This window comes from Dendrobates tinctorius, unplaced genomic scaffold (assembly GCF_039654945.1).
Source record: "Dendrobates tinctorius isolate UK_male_01 unplaced genomic scaffold, ASM3965494v1 ptg000103l, whole genome shotgun sequence".
In the NCBI taxonomy this organism is placed as follows: Eukaryota; Metazoa; Chordata; class Amphibia; order Anura; family Dendrobatidae; genus Dendrobates; species Dendrobates tinctorius.
Window position 1 is genome coordinate 12,484,161 of NW_027361771.1, and position 24,473 is coordinate 12,508,633.

Genomic DNA, 24,473 nt, shown 5'->3' on the forward strand with positions numbered 1-24,473 from the left:
TGAGTTTTGCCCCAAGTTTAGCGTTTTCAAAAGGGGTGACAGGAAATTGGCCGTACAATTTCTTGTGCAATTTCACTTGAGTACGCAGATACCCCATATATGTAAAAAACGAATATTTGGGGGTCTGTAGGGCTCGGAAGGGAAGGAGCACTATTTGACTGTTGGAGCTTAAAATTGGTTGGAATAGGTGGCGGACGCTATGTCGCATTTGCATAGCCACCTACAAGTGACCCCATTTTGGAAACCACACCCCACAAGGAACTTAGCTAGAGGTGTTGTGAGCACCTTGAACCTACAGATGCTTCTCAGAATTTTATATCGTTGAGGCATGAAAATGAAAAAGTAAATTTTTCCCGAAAAAATGTTGCTTTTAGCCCCAAATTCTTTAATTTTCACAAGGGTAACGGGAGAAAATGGGCCCCAAAATCTGTTCTGCAATTTCAACTCCGTACACCAATACCCCTGAAAGGTAGAAAACTACTGTTTAAACACATGATTTTTACCAAATAGTGGCAACAAATTATTGTATCAACCACAAAGAAGCGAACCACCTTTAATAAATTTAAAATATTCCTTTTATTGAGAAAATTAACAAATATTTAGTATGACCACATATGCATAGATCCATAGAATTTATACCCACAAGAGGGCAGCAGCAGACCACTTCTAATAATTATTTGCGCAATCCAACATATAATTAGAATTGGATCAATCCATAAAGGTACATCTATATATCATATGAGTAAACAGCACCCTAAAAAATATATTTAATAAATGTCCAAGAAAACACTTAGCGATTCGCATATCAAAGAAGGCCTATACAAAATTATGCGGGCGGGAAAGATCCCTCTCCTAATTAGACCACAGCATTCTAATAGCAAATCGCATGTGAAAAAAATGCCTGTACAAAGTTATGTGGGCAGGAATAATCCTGCTCCTAAGCTGACCCCAACGTTCTGATAGCTGGCTAAAGACAAACAAGGGCATAAAAAGTATTTACCTAATAAGGTGCTGACAACCCGTGCTCCATTGCTAACCCCCGCACCCCGACGTGCGTTTCACCCTTACTGTTTCTTCCGGGTGTTGCTACATGTGGTTAGGGGAGGTTCTTTATATATCTAATGAACCAATCCCTGTCCGTATCTAAAACCATGTGACTTCTTGTCATGAATCGTCTGTCTCTATGGATACTGAATGCTTATCATTGACAGGCGCACAAGAAGTATGGGTAACAGAGAACTCTCATGGCGCATGCGCCCGTCATACCGCTCATCTGTCGCTATAGATACCAGATGCTTCTTATTAACAGACGTATAAGAAAGGAAAGGAAATGCTGGTATTGCAAAGAGGCTCTATGGTGCATGCGCCCGTCATGCCACTCCATATGATTAAAAGCATACTTCCAAGTCCGTGCCCGGTAAAATGCACCATAGAGTACATGCTATCCATCAGTGGCACTACTTGGAAGTAATAGAAGTGCTGACAGGTATCGCATGCGTACCGGTACGCCTTTTGAAAGAAAATATATAATAATATAATAAACTCTTCAAAATACAAAAAACATTATACTATATTAATATGAAGTGCAATTAATTAGAATATATATATAATATATATAACCATCAAATAATTTACAAAATCGTGACAATTATTAATGATAATAATTTGCTGTGCAAAATAGTGCATAAACAAATATAATGAATATAGTGAATAGAATTAATAATGCACACTGTAGTATGCATATATAATTAACAATTAATACAAAAAATACCGTGACACAATAAATATTTAAAGAAAAAATACAATATAACATTGCAAATATTCCCATTTTTTTCAAAGTGTATTCTTCAGGACTCTTCTTACTTCTGATAATAACCACCAGACATCACATGGAATAAGTAGACCATACGGACGGACAAGAACTTTCTAAAAACTAAAGAAAGAAATCTATTTTATTAATAATGAATAATTAAAATAAACCTAAAAAAATTAATAAAACCCTAACCCATAAAAATACCTCTCAAAAATATTGTTCTTATTAATTATTTGATGATAATGTGTGCAAACTGTAAAGCACTGCGGAATATGTTAGCGCTATATAAAAATAAAGATTATTATTATTATTATTATTATTTTTTTTTATAGAAAAGCAGAAAAACCCAATGTCTCATTGAGATCATTGGGACTCAAAGTTCCCAGACGGTAGATCCACCTACAGTACTTTCTACTCGGGCAAGAATTTTCCCCAGATGTCCTCCACGAGAACCTAAATTCTCTTGATCAATTGCCTTGATCACAAGTCCTCTAGCATTACAATTGTGAAAAGATTTGAAATGTCTAGGGATAGGCTTCATAGAAGAAAGATCTTCACAATTGGCAGCTTTTTCTATATCCCTGACATGTTCCCTAGTCCTTACCTTTATTTCTCTGGTGGTTAATCCGATGTACACTTTCCCACATGGACATCTGGCGTGGTAAATGACACCCTGGGAATTACAACTAAGGTGCTTCCGCATTTCAAACTGATGTGATCCATCAAAATTAGAAAAGGCTGTAGATCATGATGATTCAGACAGCTTTTACAGAGGCCACGGGGAAAGAAGCTAGGCGTTCCAAGTCCAGTTTTCTTCCTATTAGGTTCAAAATGACATTGGTTCATAGTATCTTTTAAATTTGCCTATCTCCTAGCCACAAAAGAAGGCTGATTAGACAAAATTTGACATAGAGTAGGATCCACTAACAAGACATTTCAATGTTTACGGATCATATCTTTAAGTTCATTCTATTTATTGCTATAAGTTGATATAAACCATACTTGATCATCAGGCTTTGTTTTTTTTGGAAGGAAAGGGACAATATAAGAGTTTATTGCGTGGAGTCTTAGAGGCTCGAAGATACCGTATTTTTCGGACTATAAGACGCACCAGACCATAAAACGCTCCCCAAATTTTTCGCCGCCGCCACCACACCACAGAGCCACGCCGCACCTGCACCAGTGTGAGTATATTGCGACCATAAGACGCACCCCCCAATTTCCCCCAAAATTTTTGGGGAAAAAAGTGCGTCTTATGGTCCAAAAAGTACGGTAACCTCTTTTAATCATTATCTTGCTGTAACCCCTATCCAAAAATCTTCAAGTGAGATCCACAGCTTGTTCTTCAAAATTATCATTCTTTGAGCAGATTCTTTTAGCTCATAGGAATTGTCCCAATGGAATACCACGAATGGTGGAAACCGGATGGGAGGAATCAGCTGACAAAAAAGAGTTTGTGGCCGTGGCCTTACGATATACATTGGTATTGAGAAAACCATCATCTCCAATCGCCATCTAGATGTCCAAGAAATCTATCTCTCTTCCATATTTGAAAGTTAATTTGATATTAAGATTGTTTTTATTAAGATGTTCAATTATCTTATGGAGACCTGAAATAGGACCATCCCAAAAGAAGAGGATGTCATCGATGTACCTCATCCAGTTATGAACATGGTTCATTTCCTGGATGAGGTCATCACCGAAGACATCCCTCTCCCAGGTCCCAAGAAATAAATTTGCGTACGAGGGGGCACAAATGGCCCCCATCGCAGTACCCTGCAATTGGAGATAGATGGTATTATTGAAAATAGATGATATTATTGAAAATGAATACATTATGAGTCAATACAAATTCTAATAGAACCAGTATTAACTCAAAGAAGCTTCCAAGGAACTAGAATTAAGGAATAAACAAATTGAATTTAAACCATCTTCATGACGAATAGAAGTATAGAGGGACTCCAGGCGGTACGCATGCAATACCTGTCAGCACTTCTGTTACTTCCAAGTAGTGCCACTGGTGGATAGCATGTAATCTACGGTGCATTTTACTGGGCGTGGACTTGGAAGTATGCTTTTAATCATATGGAGTGGCATGACGGGAGCATGCGCCATAGAGCCTCTTTGCAATACCAGCATTTCCTTTCCTTTCTTATACATCTGTTAATAAGAAGCATCTGGTATCTATAGCGACAGACGAGCGGTATGACGGGCGCATGCGCCATGAGAGTTCTGTTACCGATACTTCTTGTGCGCCTGTCAATGATAAGCATTCAGTAACCATAGAGACAGACGATTCATGACGAGGAGTCACGCCCCCGAAAGAAGCAGTAAGGGCGAAACGCGCGTTGGGGCACGGGGGTTAGCAATGGAGCACGGGTTGTCAGCACCTTATTAGGTAAATACCTTTTATGTCCTTATTTGTCTTTAGCCAGCTGTCTATCAGAACGTTGGGGTCAGCTTAGGAGCAAGATTATTCCCGCCCGCATAATTCTGTACAGGCATTTTTTTCACATGCGATTTGCTATTAGAATGCTGTGGTCTAATTAGGAGCGGGATCTTTCCCGCCTGCATAATTTTGTATAGGCCTTCTTTGATATGCGAATCGCTAAGTGTTTTCTTGGACATTTATTAAATATATTTTTTTAGGGTGCTGTTTACTTATATGATATATAGATGTACCTTTATGGATTGATCCAATTCTAATTATATTGGAAGTATGCTTTTAATCATATGGAGTGGCATGACGGGCGCATGCGCCATAGAGCCTCTTTGGAATACCAGCATTTCCTTTCCTTTCTTATACGTCTGTTAGTAAGAAGCATCTGGTATCTATCGCGACAGACGAGCGGTATGACGGGCGCATACGCCATGAGAGTTCTCTGTTACCGATACTTCTTGTGCGCCTGTCAATGATAAGCATTCAGTATCCATAGAGACAGACGATTCATGACGAGGAGTCGCATGGTTTTAGATACGGACAGGGATTGGTTCATTAGATATATAAAGAACCTCCCCTAACCACATGTAGCCACGCCCCGGAAGAAACAGTAAGGGCGAAACGCGCGTCGGGGTGCGGGGGTTGGCATCGGAGCACGGGTTGTCAGCACCTTATTAGGTAAATACTTTTTATGTCCTTGTATGTCTTTAGCCAGCTGTCTGTCAGAACGTTGGGGTCAGCTTAGGAGCAAGATTATTCCCGCCCACATAACTTTGTACAGGCATTTTTTTCACATGCGATTTGCTATTAAAATGCTGTGGTCTAATTAGGAGCGGAATCTTTCCTGCCCGCATAATTTCGTATAGGCCTTCTTTGATATGCGAATCGCTAAGTGTTTTCTTGGACATTTATTAAATTTTTTCTTTTTAGGGTGCTGTTTACTTATATGATATATAGATGTACTTTTATGGATTGATCCAATTCTAATTATATTTTGGAATGAACAAATAATTATTAGAAGTGGTCTGCTGCTGCCCTCTTGTGGGTATAAATTCTATGGATCTATGTATATGTGGTCATACTAAATATTTGTTAATTTTCTCAATAAAAGGAATATTTTAAATTTATTAAAGGTGGTTCGCTTCTTTGTGGTTGATACAATAATTTGTTGCCACTATTTGGTAAAATTCTGTATTGAAGTGCTTTATGGTACTATTTGGACATATTGTGTAAATGTTTAAACACATGTCAGGGCTCGGAAGGGAAGGAGCACCAATTAAATTCTGGAGCGCAATTTTGGCTGGAATAGATAGTGGACACCATGTCACTTTTAGAAGAGCCCCTGACGTGGAAAAGGAAAAACAGAAACCCCCACACGTGACCTCATTTTGGAAAGATGTCTTGAGGAATTGATGTAGGGATGTAGTGACCATTTATCATCCTCAGGGAATTCACAGAATTGGAAAATTACCTTTTTATTCACTAAAATGTTGCTTTGCCCCAAATTTTCAGAAGAGATAATGGAGGAAATTGGACAATACAATTTGTTACACAATTTCTCGGAAGTATGGTCAAAAACAAGTTTTGAGGATCAATACAAAGGTCAGAAGGAAGGAGTGCCATATTGTAGTGCAGATTTGGTTGTTATGTTGTGCAGGTGCCATGTCACATTGACAGAACTCCTCCATAAGTCACCCCATTTTACAAACTACATCTCTCAATGAATTCATCTAAGGGTGCAGTGATCATATTGAGATCACAGGTGTGTCATAGAATTTCATACCCTTGGGCAGTGAAGACAAACTTTTTTACCACAATAAATTTGTTTTTGGCCCCAAATTTTACACTTTCACCCTGGAAATAGGTTAAAATGTCACCAAAATGTGTCCCACAATTTCTGCTGAACGTGGAGTGAAAAATGTAAATCTGCCATTGTAGTTTCCAGTATGTTGTAATGCCCATACATTATAGTGCACATACATTTTGCCCAGCTCATGCTTCTGGAGATATGCCCCCCATAAGTTAAGTGGGCTCTCATCGCTACAGAGATGCCAAACATATGGATGCTAAATGTTGTTTAGGCATACTGAGGCTAAGAAGGGAGGGAAGCATTTGATTTGGGAGTGCAGAATTCGCTGGATTTCTCCTGGGGGGCGAGGAGCCAAAGCGTTTTCTCAGTCTCCAGGAAGTAAAACTTTCACAGGTGGGGATAAGAAGGTCTGGCCAGGTTTTATTGAGAGGGAAAGGAGCAGCTGTAAGATGGAGCTGCACGTCTCTAACCAGCATATACAAATAGTTAGCCTCTTCAGTGCCAAAGAAAATGAAGTCCATTTCATATGAGGAACCAAACACACAGGCTAAATGGAAGAGCTGCGATTCACAGTATGTAAAGATCACCTAACCCCAGATCTCCCAGGAGGGCGTGACACACTTGTGAAGAGAGTATACAGATAGCACAGCACTGGATCACAGCTTATTCTTTTGGTGAGGTAAAACATTTCCCTGCCAGTTTGTAAGCACTTTTTACCTCATCATGTGATGTGATCAGACCAAGTTCCTGCACGGCCGGACACAGCCATTACACAGTACACAGCAGGGGCACATTTATAAGATTATCTCAGCACAGGAACGTTTTTACACATTCAATTGTGGAACTTATTATTAAAAGATCTTTTGAAAAATGTACTTTGTTCATGGGGAAAACCCCTTTTAAGTAGTTTGTTGAAATTATTACTATTATTATTCCATATCTCTAATCTCCTATGAAACACTGTGGCCAAATGTGTAGATTTTTTTACTGTGTGGTCACTGAGCACTCTGTATGATTTTTTTTTTTTTTTTAACTTTTTCAGCGGTAGTTGGCGGTACATTACGACGCGCTACGATCTGTGCTTCGAGTCAGCAACACGTCTCTTCTCATTACAACCTGCACAATCTGTACGGACTGTCTGAGGCAATAGCATCCCACCAGTAAGTGAACAGATAAAATGTTACTACTGTATGTTTATCTAATGACTGATATCTTTTGTGCTTTTTCCTAGTGCCATGGTGAAGATCCGGGGAAAACGTCCCTTTGTGATATCTAGATCCACTTTTTCCAGTCATGGTCACTATGCAGGTCATTGGACAGGAGATGTGGAAAGTTCCTGGGAACAGCTTTACTACTCAGTGCCATGTAGGATATGGATAGAACAATTTTACTATAATCATAAGAGCGGATGCCAATCTCTTTTCTATATTTGTCATTTTTTTCACTTTTCAGCCATATTGCTTTTCAATATGTATGGTATCCCTCTGGTTGGAGCCGACATATGTGGTTTTAATGGGGATACAACTGAAGAGCTGTGTGTGCGATGGAGTCAACTTGGTGCCTTTTACCCATTTATGAGAAATCATAACGGTCATGATGCCCGGGTAAGAAAATAAATGTGCTCATTTCTGAAATGTAGTACTCATGTATTGCTTTTTGTTACTAAAATTGCTACTTTTTTAATGTTACTTTTTGTTTGGTTTGTTACTAAAATTGCATGGGGTCTAAGTGCTGAGACTCCAAGCGATACCCACAACCCCACAACCAAGGAAGTGCTTTACCAAATGGAGCTCCTCTCTAAGACTGAAGAGGCGCTCCATGAGCCCAAATTCTGCCTCAGAGGAAAGCAGAGCTTGGTTGATTACTTCTGCTCCTTCATGAAGTGATTGGTTGAGGTATGGATGCTGAGACCCAACTAATCAAAGCTTTCTGTATAACATGTGAAAAGTTTTCTGATCGCTGTTATTGCATCTTTTTTTTTTTTTTGTCTTTTTCAAAATATTGGATTTGCTCAATTTTGAAGAAATGTCATTGTTATATCCTCTCCCTTTTCCTTCAGGCACAAGAGCCGTATGTTTTTAGCAAAGAATCCCAGGATGCCATAAGGAATGCTTTAAACATTCGATATTCCTTGCTACCATATCTTTATACCTTGTTTCATAAGGCTCACAGTTTTGGTGAGACTGTTGCTCGTGCACTCTTTCTTGAGTAAGTTTTTAATTTTTTTTTTAAGTATATGGGTGTGTTTGTGTGTGTTTTTCAGATTTGTGAATCCTCAAACTGCACGCTGTGCGGAATCTCTGGCGGTGGGCGTGACCTCAAGTATGCGATTTACATACCGTATTCTACGGATTATAAGACACACTTTTTTTCTCCCAAATTTGGGGAGGAAATGGAGGTGCGTCTTATAATGTGTATATACCTTATCAGTACCGTTGCTCTAGGGTGGGATGAAGGGGTCTCCAGCTCTGCTGCCGGGGTCTCCGGTGCTGCGGGGGGCGCTGCCGACATTTTGTGAAAGGCCAGAGCCCCCGCAGTTCTGTGGTGTCCTCATGTGTGGTGTACTCCGGGTAAAATGGCCGCTGGGGGGGGGGGGGCAGCACATGCACAGATCGAGATCCCGGCATCAAGATCTTAGGAGATGAGATCTCAGCGCTGAAATCTCATCTTTCAAAATCTTGATGATGAGCTCTCCATCTGTGCATGCGTCTCCCCCCGGGGCCATTTTCCCGGAGTACACCACACAGGAGGAAACCAAGGAACAGTGGGGGCTCTGGCCTTTCACAAAAAGTCGTCAGAGCCCCCCGCATATATATATATTATATTATGGTATATGTATTTTTTTCCTTTGGCAACAAAGACATCGAGAAGACATGCTTGCATTGATGGCAGTTGTATTACTGCTCCATATGAAATTTAGCTGATATATGACTCTGAGTGTACTCTTACTGTGACAAAGCCTTTACTACAAGAAGATACCGTGTGGGTTGCACGACGCAATGAAAGGTGTAAAGTTGGAAGTAGGTGCATATTCTCTGGAGTTGACCATTTGGCTCCAGAGGCCATCAATACTATGTAGGCTTGAAAGAACTGCACGTCATAAGGCACGATAATAAGCTTCACTTTGATTTTCCTTACGCCACATGTCGGAAAGGGGTTAACAATCTACCAAGTTAATTTTTATTTAAATTTGTCATTGAGGATAATGTCACATTTGCATGTAGCTGAAAAGTGGGGCTCTGGAGTGGTTACTGGTGGGCTCTTGGCCCTCCAGTCCGACGTTATCTGTAGAGTAAAATAGGCAAGTCTCATCCAGAATAAGGAAGAGACGAGAGCTTGCTGTGCAGTTTCTTTGTTTTTTCTTTTGTTTTACATGGACACATTTATGAGCCCAAACCACATCAATTTTTCTGTGGTCATAAATTGGCTGAGCGTACAATACAGGCAAATGAGGACCAAATGCCCCATCAGAATGCAGTCACTGACACAGCTTTAGTTATCCCTTTCTCCAGCCAGAAACGGTCAGTGCAACACAGAAGGCTAATAGTGCAATATTTTAATGAGACCTAGCTGCAAAAAGAAGTGGTTTTGCTCAAAATGCATGCATTTACATAACAAAAAAATGACCCCTTAAGATCTTTTAACTCCTGCAGAGATTTGAACCCTCTTCAGGTCACCTACATCATTCTTACAAAGTGGTTCTCAAAACTGTACTCTATTCTATTTGTGATCTTCTAATTCAGGGGTCTCAAATACGCAGCCCCCAGGCCACATGCATTTTCTGTCGTAGCCAAGGATGGATTGTGAGGGCAACCTGGGATAGTGTCTGTAGCCATATTGTCTCCATTGGTACCATGCATTGCCATCATTTATGGCTTCCCACCCAGATCTTTCTGATGTCATTGTGTCGCCTGCGTCATTTAGCGCAAACCAGGCCACAAGAGAACGGAAGCTGTGCTGCAGAGGATTGGACAGGAAAGGGACTTATTTTTTATTTTTTTTGCACAGCGTAATGTTAGTGAGATAAGGGAATAAGAACATATAATTGCAATTAATTGGGTTGGTTTGGTGAGAGAACATAGAATTGTACGGTAATAACTTGACTAGCTGAATCCTTCCAACCTCTATGATGATTTGTGCAAACAAAATTGACCTCCTGTTTCTACACTCACTGCAAAAGCCCCTGGCAGGAGGGGGAGGCAGCAGCTGGGTCAGTAGGTGAAGAGGGGAATAATGAATGTAGGGACTAGAGACTTCCTATTTTTACATAGAGCAGAGAAAAGAGAAGAATTTACTGGATAGAAGGACAAAGTGAGCAATTGTAAGTACACAGTGCTGTATAATATGATGACTGCAATATATTAAGAGGACAAAAATTTTGATAGGAGGAGGAGTGCTGCTTTAACAACTTGATTTAATTCAATTTATTTAAAATTTGAACTGTGGATTGCACAGTAGCCAGTTATCTATTAGTGGTGTGTTGCTTGTCTGTATTCAGGGGCAGAGTGTATTGTCTTAATCTCTATCAAAGCGTTATGTAGCTCCAACCTAAATTTAGAAATGTGAACTGCACCCTAATGTTTTTTTTTGTGGCTCCTGAACCCGGTTTTGGTTTGAGTCCCCTGTTTTAATGTGACCTTCCTAAAAATCAATAAGAGGATTTTTCTTTTATTTACCCTAAACTTGTATTTGGAATTAAAAATCTCAGCACTTGGTTCGTTTGGTTTCAAAGGCATGCTTTAATCTAACTATACAAAAAAGTTGTTACTCAGTGTATCAGGATTTGATTACCGTATGTCTCTTCAAGGTTTCCTACTGACCAAAACACGTGGACAATTGACCGTCAGTTCCTTTGGGGTGATGCACTGCTGATCACCCCAGTCCTTGAGCAGGGAAAGACTGAAGTAAATGGATACTTTCCTGCAGGAGCGTGGTACGCACTACAAACGGTAAGCATCTCCTAGGAATATATTCCTTTCATACATTGTATGCTAATTAAAATCTGTTCAGAAACATGAAAACAGCCGTTAGTGATATTAACCCCTTAGTGACATAGCCAATTTTTACAATTTTGACCCCTGTCTCTTTGAGGTTATACAGTAGCTCTGGAGCGCTTCAATGGAGCCCACTGATTCTGAGCTTGTTTTTTCGTGACATATTGTACTTTGTTAGTGGTAAAATTTCTTCGATATGACATGCGTTTATTTATGAAATAACAGAAATTTGGCAAAAATTGTAAAAATTTTCAAACTTGAATTTTTGTGCCATTAAATTAGCAAGTCATCCCGCACAAAATGGTTAATAACAATTTCCCACATGTCTAGTTTACATCAGCACAACTTTGGAAACATATATATATATATATTTTTTTTTTGTTAGGTAGCTATAAGGGTTAAAAGTTGACCAGCAATTTCACAAGAACTAAAGCAATGTGGAAGGAAAAAAATGAACATTTTACTTTCTCCTTCCCCCATGACGGCACCACGGAGAGAGGGGATCCGCCCCACGGGGACAGGAAACCTACCGATAAAAAGGCGGTACCTCTCACCCGCATCAGTTGGTTTCCTGTCCCCATAGGGAACCTACAGACTTACCAGATGCCTGGGCCGACCAGTCTGGAGGATGGCAGCGGGAGCCCCCTGTCCCAGCTGGGGCGGTTACCCGAGGCGCTACCGCTGGGGTCAGCGGGCCTCCAGGGTGTGCGGGGGGGAGAGGCGGCAACAAGAAGACCCGTCCTCCCTCAGGATGGCGGCCGGAAGCGGCCCTGGGCCGGAGAGGTACCGGGGTGGGAGAGCGCCAGCGGGGGCAGGTATCCCCCACGCGCGCCGGCAGCCGGGGAAGACGCTGCCGCCCGCGCAATGCACCACTGGGAGCCGGCGGTGGTGCGCAGGGCGGAGCGCGTGACGCCACACAGGGGTCGGCAGGCCGGGGGAGATGCCGCCGCCCGCGCAATGCACCACTGGGAGCTGGCGGTGGTGCACACGCGCGGGGCGGAGCGGCGACGTTACACACGCTCCAGAGGGCAGGGGGAGACGCCACCGCCTGCGCAATGCACCACTGGGAGCGACGGTGGTGCGCACGCGTAGGGCGGAGAGTGCGACCTCGCAAACCAGCTGGCCGGGTGCGCGCGTACAAGGGAGGAAAAAAATTTTTTTGAAAATTTGCCCCTCACTTGGCTTAAAAGCGCACAGGGGGCATAATGCAGCCTGTCACCTGCAGCCATGAGCACCGAGCCAGAAGAGCAGCAGCTATTGGACGTGTCCTCAGACACAGGACACCAGCAGCAGCCACGGAAGTCACCGCAGCAGCACCGTAAGAAGGAGACCAAGGAGCAGTCACAGCGACACTGCAGCAGCAGCCGTTCGGAGTCCCGACGCAGCAAGGAGTCCGAGGGGACAGGGGTCCCAAAGGACAAGCCGCGTGCAGATCCGGGGCCCACGTCTGATTCGGTATCCTTCTTCGGTCTGGCGGGTAAGTGGACTACATGAACGTATATGCTGTAATTAGGGCATGTCCTCCTCTTATAGGGGAGGAAGTGCACACAGAAATCCAACCACAAGATTTGCCCACTTTGTAAGGAGGAGCTCCCCACGGCATGGGGAAAAAAGGCTCTGCCAGTCCTGCATTGAACATACAATATGCAAGGAATTCCCAGGGTTCGCTTCTGACCTTAGAGCCCTAATTGCCCACCAGGTAGAGAACACCGTCAAAACCCTTCAGGGGAAAAAGCAGAAAGCATAAGAAACCCAAAAGAAAGGAACCCGAGTCAGATCCTAGTGAAAGGGAGAGCGGATCTTCTTCATCAGACACAGCCTGTCATCCGGCTCCTCGTTTTCTACGGATGAAGGTCGCAGCTGCTTCCCTATCGAAGAGACGGATAACTTAATAAAGGCTATCAGAACCCAGGGCTGTGGAGTCGGTAAGCCACAGTTGCGACTCCGACTCCTGGATTTTATCAGGCTCCGACTCCGGCTCCGACTCCAGCTCCGACTCCTTCATAAATGGCCAATTCATAACAAATTTACTGTTGTAAAATATTAAACATCGTGCTTATTCAGTTTCTCACCATCATATAAGTAATCAGACCACTTAGAGCAAAAACTACATTTATTAGAATACAATTAGAATATAGGAAATAACTTTTATAAACTTTTCTAAACTGTAAGTAAATATGCAATAAACACTTTTATGCAGTTAATAAGAAGAAATCTGTACATTTGTCCTCAGAAAAAGTATTGCCTCTGTCAGATCCTCCTTCATGGATGCCCTCAAATCTGATCTAATTATTTTGAGAGCAGAGAACAACCTCTCTACACTAACTTGTGTTGGTGGCAAAGCAGTAACCACTCGGGCAACATCTCTGACAATGTCAGGATACAGAGGAATCGCTTGTTGCACTGTTATTTTTGATGAACGGTCAAATTTCTCAATTTCTTTTAGTGCACATGAAAAATTCTGCTGAAATGTACTGGCTGTGTTCCTTGATGGGGATGACTCTTCTTCTATGCGGGAACGCTTTGCACGGTCCTTGTGATCCAAATATTTTTCGAAATTAAATTCTTCATCAGTTGATGATGAGGGTGAAGAATGTGGCAGGACGACCAAATTCTTCTTGTTCCTCCTGACTGTTCTGCAACCCTTTCATCCTTACTGCTATTTCAAACAGAGCTTCTTTTCCTTTACTTAGCTGTTGATCATCTAGAAGAATCCGATGCATTGGGTCTACATAAACAGCTGCCAAAAGAATGTTATTTTGTAATAGTAGCTCCTCTCTCCGTTTCATTGATGTAGCAATGCCACTTGCAATTAACCCTCCTCTTTGGGACAGGCAAAACATCAGGTTCTTCCACTCATTTAAGAAAATACCTGGAGTTAAGTCCTCTGCTTGTAATTTTTTAGTCACTGTAAATGGGTGCTCTAGCAATTTTTCCAGCTCAGTCACCTGATTCCACTGACTTTCATTTAGCGTCAGTTGAGGGTTAGCCATGTCTACAAGAAATGTTTTCAGTTCAACCAAGCTCTGAATCATTAAGTAAGTACTGCCCCATCGTGTGGCTTGATCAATAATTGCCCCTTTTCCAGCACATCTCTTCAAAATTGAGTCAACTTTAGGGGTTCTGGCAACAGTAGCCAATTTTCTCACCTTGCCAATCAGTGCAGCAGCATGTCCTTCTTGCAGATTGTCTCTTATAGCCAGCTGTAGCGTATGCACAACACAGCGCATGTGATGAATGAAAGAACATATTGACACAGTTTCAACAAGATCATCTAAACTATCATGTTGCTGTTCATCTGAAGCAACTTCAGTTTGCTCCTCAGTTACAATACTGTGTTCCTCTATTTCAAACATTTCTGTGTCTGTGGACCCAGAATGTTCTTCTAGCTGCTGGTCACCATCATTACTCTCATTCATTAGCTTAATAGTACTTATCATATTTGAAGCATTGTCAGTTACGACAGAAAGAACTTGCTCTTTTTTAAGTTCATAGTCTTGCAGAACCTTTTCCACCAAGACCTGGAGAAACTCACTGGTGTGATGAGCTTTGGTGTCTCTTACTGCCAATGTCTTGGTAACTATTTCATTTTTGTCACAAACAAATCGGACATTGATGGCAAAATAGTTCACTCTGTGACGTGTGCAGGCATCCATTTTAAGAAACAGAAAGCGTCTTCCTTTTGTTTAAAAGCTTCTTCGATTACTAATTTTCTAATACTCTCTCTCCAGAGAAACACCAAGCTTGCGGGCCATTTCCCCATTCAGACACATAAAAGCTGGTTGTGAAAATAATGAAATAGGCACACTATCCTTTACAACAAGCTCTATGATCTGTTTTTTAAATGTATCTACTGTCATTGTCACAGTAACTTTGTCACTGACAAAATATCTTGCAACTGATGGCTGCAAAGTTCTCTGCTCCTTTGTTTGGCTGGAAGAGCTGGGCACTGGTTCATTGGTTTGGATGCAGTCTTTCTCATCCACTGCTTTCAGTACTTCTGGATGAAAGCGCTGTAAATGTCTCTTTAGATTAGAAGCTCTGGTAGGAGCATTTTTATCTTTGCCTGAATATGCACTCATCTTGGCTTCACAGCATTTGTTTTCGTCTGGATCATTTGTCATACACTGACAGACATAATGTTTTCTATCCTGAGTGATGGTGAAATGTTCAAATACAGCTGATTTAATGTGATGCTACTTTGACATTCTCAGGTTTTTAATTCTGCATTCACAATCCAAATGACAATTGTTTTACCTAAAAACAATTGTACAAAATTATTGCCAGGTCGTACAACTGATATAGTGGTCAGTAATACTGTTATTATTCCTCATGTACTCACAGTTAACTGATGCAAAGTTTGTTGAAAGGATATTACTTCTTACAGTCTTCCTCTTCTGAGTAGCAGGCAGCTGTGAGATGCTTGGAAGACGCACACCTAGTATGATCTAGTCTAGAGGAGGAGCTTTACTACTAAGAATTTGCAACACATTTTCACTTTCAGTTTCATACATTGTAAGTAGGGGGGTTGGGGCAGCATGAGGTTAACCAAGTATAAGATTAGATAAGGGCAGTGGAGAACAGTGACACACAAGAAGTAAGAAATGTCTCTATCTCCAGCAGAACTGCTTATCACTGTTGTTCATAGTTTGATAGAACATATATATTTGAGTAACATTTATAAAATTCATATGAAAGTTCAATTATGAAATATTAATACATTTTTTTTAAAGCTGGAGTCGGTACATTTCTACCGACTCTGACTCCAACCAAAACTAACTCCGACTCCACGACTCCGACTCCACAGCCTGACAGAACCACTATGGGGCTAGTAGACACCAGGCCTTAAAGAACCATCCAGGATGCCATGTTTAGTGGGTTGGAGCAGAAGAAGAGCAGGTCTTTTCCCATGAATGATAAAATCCAGGCGCTTATACAGAGGGAGTGGAAAAGGCCAGAGAAAAAGGGCCTCCTAGCACCGAAAAGGAAATACCCCTTTGAGGAGCCAAGCTGCTCGTTTTGGGACAAGGCACCGAAAGTGGATGTAGCCATAGCAAAAGCCTCGAAAAAGGACATGGGGACACTGAAAGACCCTATGGATAAAAAAGCGGATACATTCCTAAAAGGAGCCTGGGAAGCAGCCGGAGGTGGACTAAAACCCGCTATAGCTGCCACTTGCACAGCCAGAGCCCTGATGGTGTGGCTGGACCAGCTGGACGACCAACTAAGGAACAAAACGCCAAGGGGAGCACTCCTGGACTCCGTCCCGTTAATGAGAGGAACAGCGGCATTTCTAGCGGACGCATCCGCGGATTCAATCAGGTTGACAGCCAGGGCAGCCTCATTCTCGAATGCAGCACGAAGGGCTCTATGGCTCAAGTGCTGGACGGGAGACCTGCAAACAAAAACAAAGTTGTGCTCCATCCCCTGTGATGTGAATTCCTTTTCGGGGCTACACTGACGATATACTTGAGAAGACGGGATAAAAAGAAGTCTTTCCCTAACCCATCCAATTTCCCCTTCAAACGTTTTTGGAGCAGGAAATTTATCCAAAGGAAGCCACCTAAAAACTCCCAGGACAAGTGGGAAGATAGAAGAGGCAAAGGGAAGCGGTTCATGTTCGGGAAACCAGCAGACAAGAAGCAACCCCAATGAAGGTGTCTCCCAGGTAGGGGGAAGATTGAGCCTCTTCTTCCCGACCTGGGAAAAGATATCAAGCAGTTCCTGGATCCTAAGCATCGTAGAAACAGGTCTCAAAATTCCACACCTCACCCAAACCCTCTTTCGTAGTGACCCCACAGAGGCAGTCGATAGAAGAGCAAGTTGCAGTACAACAAGAGATTCAGACCCTGGTGGAGAAAGCGGTGTTGCAGGAGGTTCCCCACCAAGAAAAAGGAGAAGGCTTCTATTCCCCTATCATCTTGCGGAAGAAACCAGATGGGACGTTCAGGACGATAGTGAACCTAAAAAGGTTAAACAAATGCCTAGTGATTCCTCCATTCAATATGGAAACAATAAAATCTGCAGTAAAGATATTGTTTCCAGCTTGTTACATGACAGTACTCGACTTTAAAAGACGCGTACTTTCACATCCCCATACACATAGACTACCGCCGGTTTCTCAGAATAGCAGTCACAATAGGGGGAGAAATAAAGCATTACCAATTCAAAGCCCTCCCATTCGGGCTGGCCGTCGCCCCGAGAGTATTCACAAAAATCATATCGGAGGTTATGGCACACTTGAGAGAACAGGACGTCCTAATAGTCCCATACTTGGATGACTTCCTAGTAGTAGGCAAGTCCCTCGGTGATTGCAGAGACCAGTTGAACCAGACTATGGAATCTTTATCCAACCTAGATTGGCTGCTGAAACTACCGAAATCTCGGTTAATTCCGAGTCAAGTGCAAGAATATTTGGGCATAACCATAGATTCCATCAGGCAGGAGTGCCGCCTCCCCAAAGGGAAAAGGCTACACATAGAACAGCTAACAGGAGCAATAACACGGACACTAATGACACTCAGGAAGGCCATGTCCTTGCTCGGCTCAATGACAGCCTGCCTACCAGCTGTCCAGTGGGCCCAAGCTCGTACAAGAGATCTCCAGGGGGAGATACTAGAGGCAGAAATTTCTCTTCACGGGAATTTAGAAGGGCAGTTATACATCTCACCCGTAACAGCTCGCTCTCTACAGTGGTGGACGAAACCATCCAACCTATCCAGGGGGGTTCCTTGGGTGATACCGCTCTCTCAGATCCTTACTACAGACGCAAGCCCCAGGGGGTGGGGGGCTCACTTGGACAAACAGGTAGCACAAGGAGCCTGGACAGAAAACGAAAAGACAGCCTCCTCGAATATGAAGGAGCTTTTAGCGGTGAAGCGCGCCCTCCCGTATTTTCTAAACCCCCTCAGACGCCACCACGTAAGAGTGTTCTTGGACAACAGCACTGTAGTTGCTTACTTAAATCATCAGGGGGGCACGAGATCCTGTACCCTTATGGACGTGACAAAGTCAATTTTCCACTTTGCAGAGGGGAACCTAGGCTCACTAACTGCATTACACATAAAAGGGGCAGACAGTGTGATGGCGGACTTTTTAAGTCGCACACAGCTGAGACAGGGCGAATGGGAGCTGAACCAGGAAGTTTTCAATCAGATCACAAAGCTATGGGGGAAACCCAATGTAGACCTATTCGCCAACAAGACGAATCGGAAAATGAAAACATTCTGTTCCATAGACCCATCCGGGGACCCGATAGCCCTGGACGCCCTTATGATCCCCTGGCACTTTCCCCTTGCATATGTGTTCCTGCCAATAGCCTTAATCCCATCAGTTCTAAGGAAGATTTGGGAGGACAAAGCAAGGGTAATATTAATAGCCCCCTTCTGGCCGAGAAGGACGTGGTTCTCTTGGTTGAGGAGAATGTCCATCTCCGATACTTGGGTCCTCCCGGATATCCCGAACTTACTCTCCCAGGGCCCAGTACTGCACCCTCAGGCGGAGAACCTACACATGACGGCCTGGAATTTGAAAGGGCTCTATTAATCAACAGAGGCTTCTCCCAAAATCTAGTATCCACGCTACTACGAAGCAGGAAGCCGATAACCACTAAGCAGTACGGGAGGGTCTGGAGGAAGTTCCTTTCAGTATCAAAGGCTAGTCCAAAGGGGAAGGTACCCATATCAAAGATCTTAGAGGTCCTACAAAGGGGCTTAGAGCAAGGCCTAGCTACCAGCACACTAAAGGTTCAAGTGGCAGCCCTGAGGGCCCTATACAACTGTGACTTGGCAGGGAATCGTTGGGTGTCCAGGTTCATTAAGGCAGTCAGTAGATCCAGGCCTGTGTCTTCCCTAAACACCCCTCCCTGGGATCTAAACTTGGTACTCTCAGCCCTGACCAAGCCCCCCTTTGAGCCTTTACAGGAAGCACCGCTAAAATTAATATCTCTCAAGACCTCCCTCCTGGTTGCCCTCACATTGGCCCGTAGAATTAGCGACATCCAGGCCCTGTCAGCCTTTCCTCCATTCATACAGATTCAGGATGACAGGGTGGTACTTAGGACAGACCCAGCCTATCTGCCGAAGGTAGCATCCCGATTCCACAGTACTCAGGAAATCTCCCTCCCCTCCTTTTGCCCCAATCCCAAAAACAAGGGAGAAGAGACCTTGCACACATTAGATGTCAGAAGATGCTTAATGGAATACTTAGCGGCAACCAGGGAGTGTAGGAAGGATAGGTCTCTTTTTGTCTGCTTCCAGGGGCCAAAGAAAGGGTGAAAGGCATCAAAGAGCACGCTGTCGAGGTGGATAAGGGACGCCATCACCTTGTCGTACTTGTCAGAAGGCGCGGACATCCCAGGCAGAATAACGGCCCATTCCACAAGAGCGGTGTCAACTTCCTGGGCAGAGAGAGCAGGCGTCTCCATTGGGCAGATATGTAGAGCCGCTACTTGGTCCTCTCCTTCAACTTTCTTGAACCACGATCGGCTGGACCTAGCCACCTCCTCAGATCTAACCTTTGGTAGAAGGGTGTTGGAAGCAGTGGTCCCCCCCTAATAGATAGTCTCTGCAATTCTCTCCGTGGTGCCGTCATGGGGGGAAAGAGAAAATCGTAGTTACTTACCGTTAACGGTATTTCTCTGATCCCATGACGGCACCCGTGTATTCCCTCCCTACACGTGGGGGGGTGCGCACTTATTGTAAATACAGTTTAGTCAGAAAGTCACATGGTGTCTCCTCTATGCAGTTTAATAATTATAGAAATTCCTTTTTCTTAGTGTTGTGTTAGTATTAGGCTGAAGTTCCTTTAATGCTCTGTAAAACAACTGATGCGGGAGAGAGGTACCACCTTTTTATCGGTAGGTTTCCTGTCCCCGTGGGGCGGATCCCCTCTCTCCGTGGTGCTGTCATGGGATCAGAGAAATACCGTTAACGGTAAGTAACTACGATTTTTTTCACCAAAAAGTTACTTTGGAGCCAAACTTTAATTTTCACAAGGGTAGCAGGAGAAAATGGACCACAAAATTTGTTGTGCAGTTTCTCCTGAGTACGACGATACCCTGTATGTGGGGGAAACTGAGCGCATGGCAGGGCTCAGAAGAGAAGGAGCACCGTTTGACTTTCTAAACGCAAAATTGGCTGGAATCGTGTTTGGAGTCCCCTTAATGTTCATAAATAGTGGACACCCCCCAATTCTAACTCCAACCTTAACACACCCATAACACAACCACGCTAACCCCAACTGAACTAATAGGAAAAATTTCTTATTGGTGCCAACCGGCAGATCTCGGCGGTCGCACTGCGCCTGCGCACGCCATTGTTTTGTTTTTCCCGGAAGAAGACGCCAGGGCACAGCCAGAGGGACTGAGGGATGCCGCAGGTACCGGGGGAAGCTCAGGGAACCCAATTTCTCTGTCATCTAGTATGCTAGATCATAACTGAGGTGAGAGACATAAATGGGAAGTCAGAATTTTTTCGGTGAACAACGTCAATCACAACACTGGGGATGGTAAAAACTGACCCGAATCATGTCTGAATCAAGATTTTATGACGCTGGAGAGGCACTATAACCTAATTTCTCAGCGCCGTTAAAATGGGGCGCTGAGGAAGAAGTACCCATAACTGCCACTGTTAAAAGGCATATCGGCGGTCATTAAGGGGTTAAAGTTTATAGACCACCACCACCGATTGCTCACACCCCAGGTAAGAAGTGCTCAGTTGTGTACAGATACAGAGACTTCCCATTATGTCCATACACAATTGTGTGAGCACTTATTTGTTTTGTGCAAATAGTGGGTTTCTCAGGACTTTGACTCCAGCTAACCTAGAAGGGGTTTAAAAGACTGCATTATAGTTTTCCAAGAGTTTATTACCTTAATGAAAGCTTAGTGTATGAAAGAGAATCAAACGGCATGAATTTGGAATCTAAAGTAATGACATGGCTGCAACTCTGATTAAGTTGATACCTTTTAAAGAAATCTTTGTTCTTGAGTAATCACGATTTGACTTGTTATGCTAGTTAGGTTTAGGTGCACAGGGCCAGACTTTGCACTGGATCTTCCCCTCCCTGTGCACAGTACATCCCCCTTGCCCTTGAACCTAATTAGCATAAATGAAATGATTATTTCAGAAGAACAACAAAATGGATTTAAACAAAAGGTATCAATGTAATCAGTATTATAGCATCATTTCAGCCATGTATTTACTTTTACATGCCAAATTCGTGCTGACCTTTTCTCTTTATAACTGCCCCTTTCATGTGCGGACTATAAGACGCACCTAGGTTTTAGAGGAGGAAATTAGTAAGGAAAAAAACTGAAGCAAAATATGTGGTCAATTCTGTACTTAATATTCACATTTCTCTTAAAGGGCATCTGTCACCCTTTTTTTGCCCTATCAGCTGCCGGCATTGACATCAGGGGCTTATCTACAGCATTCTGTAATGCTGTAGATAAGCCCCCGATGTAACCTGAAAGATAAGAAAAACACGCTAGATTATACTCACCGGAAGGGGCGGTCTGGTCCGGCGCCTCCCATCTTCATGCGATGACGTCCTTGTCTTCCCTTCCTGTAGTGGCTTTGGCGCTGGCGCACTGCTCTACCCTATTGAGAGCAGAGTCCTGCAGTGCACAGGCGTCGGGAGAGGTCTGGCGCCTGCGCACTGCAGTATTCTGCTCTGCCCACAACAGGGCAGAGCAGTGCGCCTGCGCTGGAGCTACTACAGGAAGGGAAGAAGAGAACGGCATCGTATGAAGATGGGAGGAGCCGGACCGGACTGTCACATCCATCGGACCGGACCGCCCCCTCCGGTGAGTATAATCTAACGTGTTTTTCTCATCTTTCAGGTTACATCGCGGGCTTATCTACAGCATTACAGAATGCTGTAGATAAGCCCCTGATGTCAATGCCGGCAGCTGATAGGGCAAAAAAAAGGGTGACAGGTTCCCTTTAAGTATCGGCACACGTGACCACCGGCGGCTGATGCTGCGCGCTACTGAAGAGCAATGAATGCTCACTGCTCTCTGCGATGAACAGTTCCGGTGAGTATTCCGGCAGCTGTGCACTGCTTGTGAGCAGCGCATGACATCCCTGCCATGCGCTGCTTACAAGCATTAATCAGCTGCTGACAACGGAGCAGGCAACTGCGAGGGAACGGAGGAAGGTAAGTGTAATGTGTTTTTTTTTTTTGTTATCTTTTCTGATGGGGCCATGCATACCAGGATCGGGGTAGGGCTAATCATACCAGAATAAGGATGTGACCATGCATACCAGGACCGGGATGGGGCCAATCATACCACAATAAGGATGAGGCCATGCATACCAGGGATGGGGCCAATCATACCAGGATGCCAAAAAGAAATGAATATTCGTTGCCCTCCACACCCATGGGCGTGGAATGCAGAGAATATTCATTTCTCTTTAGCAGCGGGCACAGGAGTTAGCCGCAGCCACCAACTCCTGCTTCTGTGACCTGCTGCTCTGCTGAAACCACTCACCCACCTTCCTACCACAACTAGAGCCGGTACATCCACACTATAAGACGCACCCCCCATTTATCTCCACATTTTGGGAGGGAAAAAAAGTGCATGTTATAGTCTGAAAAATACAGTAGTCAGTGTAACTGTTTTCTTTGGACACTTACTTGGACATATTGACACTATGTATATATTGCAGTTATTTTAGTAGGAAAGTTCTGCAATGGGGGGAGGAATCAACCTTGCTTTATATTTAGGTGTGTTTTCACATGACCTTAAGATTTCTAGTTCCTCCCCTAGTGCCGAACATTGAATATACTGTCACAGCTTATTCTTTAACCCCTTTACTACCAAGGGTGGTTTGCACGTTAATTCCCGAGCCAATTATTACAATTCTGACCACTGTCCCTTTATGAGGTAATAACTCAGGAATGCTTCAACTGATCTAGACGATTCTGAGATTGTTTTCTCGTGACTTATTTTACTTCACTTTAGTGGTAAAATTTCTTCGCTATAACTTGCGTTTATTTATGAAAAATACGGAAATATGGTGAAAATTTAGAAAATTTTGCAATTTTCAAATTTTGAATTTTTATGCCCTTAAACCAGAGAGTTATGTGTCACAAAATAGTTAATAAATAACATTTTCTACATGTCTACTTTACATCAGCACAATTTTGGAAACAATTTTTTTTTTTTTGTTAGGAAGTTATAAGGGTTAAAAGTTGACCAGCAATTTCTCATTTTTACAACACCATTTTATTTTTACGGACCACATCACATTTGAAGTCACTTTGAGGGGTCTATATGATAGAAAATACCCAAAAGTGACACCATTCTAAAAACTGCACCCCTCAAGGTGCTCAAAACCACATTCAAGAAGTTTATTAACCCTTCAGGTGCTTCGCAGGAATTTTTTGAATGCTTAAAAAAATGAACATTTTAACTTTTTTTCACAAAAAAATTTACTTCAGGTTCAATTTTTTTTATTTTACCAAGGGTAACAGGAGAAATTGGACCGGGAAAGTTATTGTGCAATTTGTCCTGAGTACGCTGATACCTGATATGTGGGGGGGAACCACTGTTTGGGCGCATGGCAGAGCTCGGAAGGGAAGGAGCGCCGTTTGACTTTTTCACTGCAAAATTGGCTGGAATTCAGATCGGATGCCATGTCAAGTTTGGAGAGCCCCTGATGTGCCTAAACAGTGGAAACCCCCCACAAGTGACCCCATTTTGGAAACTAGACTAGAAAAAAGGAACTTAACTAGATATGTGGTGAGCACTTTGAACCCCCAAGGGCTTCACAGCAGTTTATGACATACAGCCGTACAATTAGAAAATCATATTTTTTCCACAAAAATGATCTTTTCACCCCCAATTGTTATTTTCCCAAGAGTAACAGGACCCCAAAAGATATTGTGCAATTTGTCCTGAGTACACTGATACCCCATATGTGGGGGTAAACCACTATTTGGGCGCATGGCAGAGCTCGGAAGGGAAGCAGCGCCATTTGACTTTTTTGGCTGGAATGGAGATCGGACGCCATGTCGCGGTTGGAAAGCCCCTGATGTGCCAAAATAGTGGAAACTCCCCAATTCTAACTCCAACTCTAACCCCAACACACCCCTAGCCCCCTAATCTTAGCCCTAATGGGAAAATGGAAATACATTTTTTTTTTTCTAAATTATTTTTCCCTAACTAAGGGGGTGATAACGGGGGGTTTGATTTACTATTTATGGCGGTATTTATATTTGGTGGCTGTCGCACGCTAAAAGACACTTTTATTGTAAAAATAGTTTTTGCATCACCACATATTGAGAGCTATAATTTTTCCATATTTTAACCCACCGAGTCATGTGAGGTCTTATTTTTTGCGGGACGAGTTGACGTTTTTATTAGTATCATTTTCGGGCACGTGACATCTTTTGATCGCTTTTTATTCC

The 24,473-nt window shown here is 43.1% G+C and overlaps 1 protein-coding gene across 1 annotated transcript in view; it reads left to right on the plus strand.

Annotated features, from left to right (window-relative positions):
* GAA (alpha glucosidase) overlaps positions 1-24,473 on the plus strand; it is a 148,495-nt gene that overhangs the window by 113,252 nt on the left and 10,770 nt on the right. Inside the window, exons 12-16 of the mRNA XM_073588085.1 lie at positions 7,106-7,223; positions 7,295-7,428; positions 7,516-7,667; positions 8,123-8,271; positions 10,871-11,012. Coding sequence (XP_073444186.1) covers positions 7,106-7,223; positions 7,295-7,428; positions 7,516-7,667; positions 8,123-8,271; positions 10,871-11,012 — 695 coding nt within the window. The remainder of the gene's footprint in view (positions 1-7,105; positions 7,224-7,294; positions 7,429-7,515; positions 7,668-8,122; positions 8,272-10,870; positions 11,013-24,473) is intronic.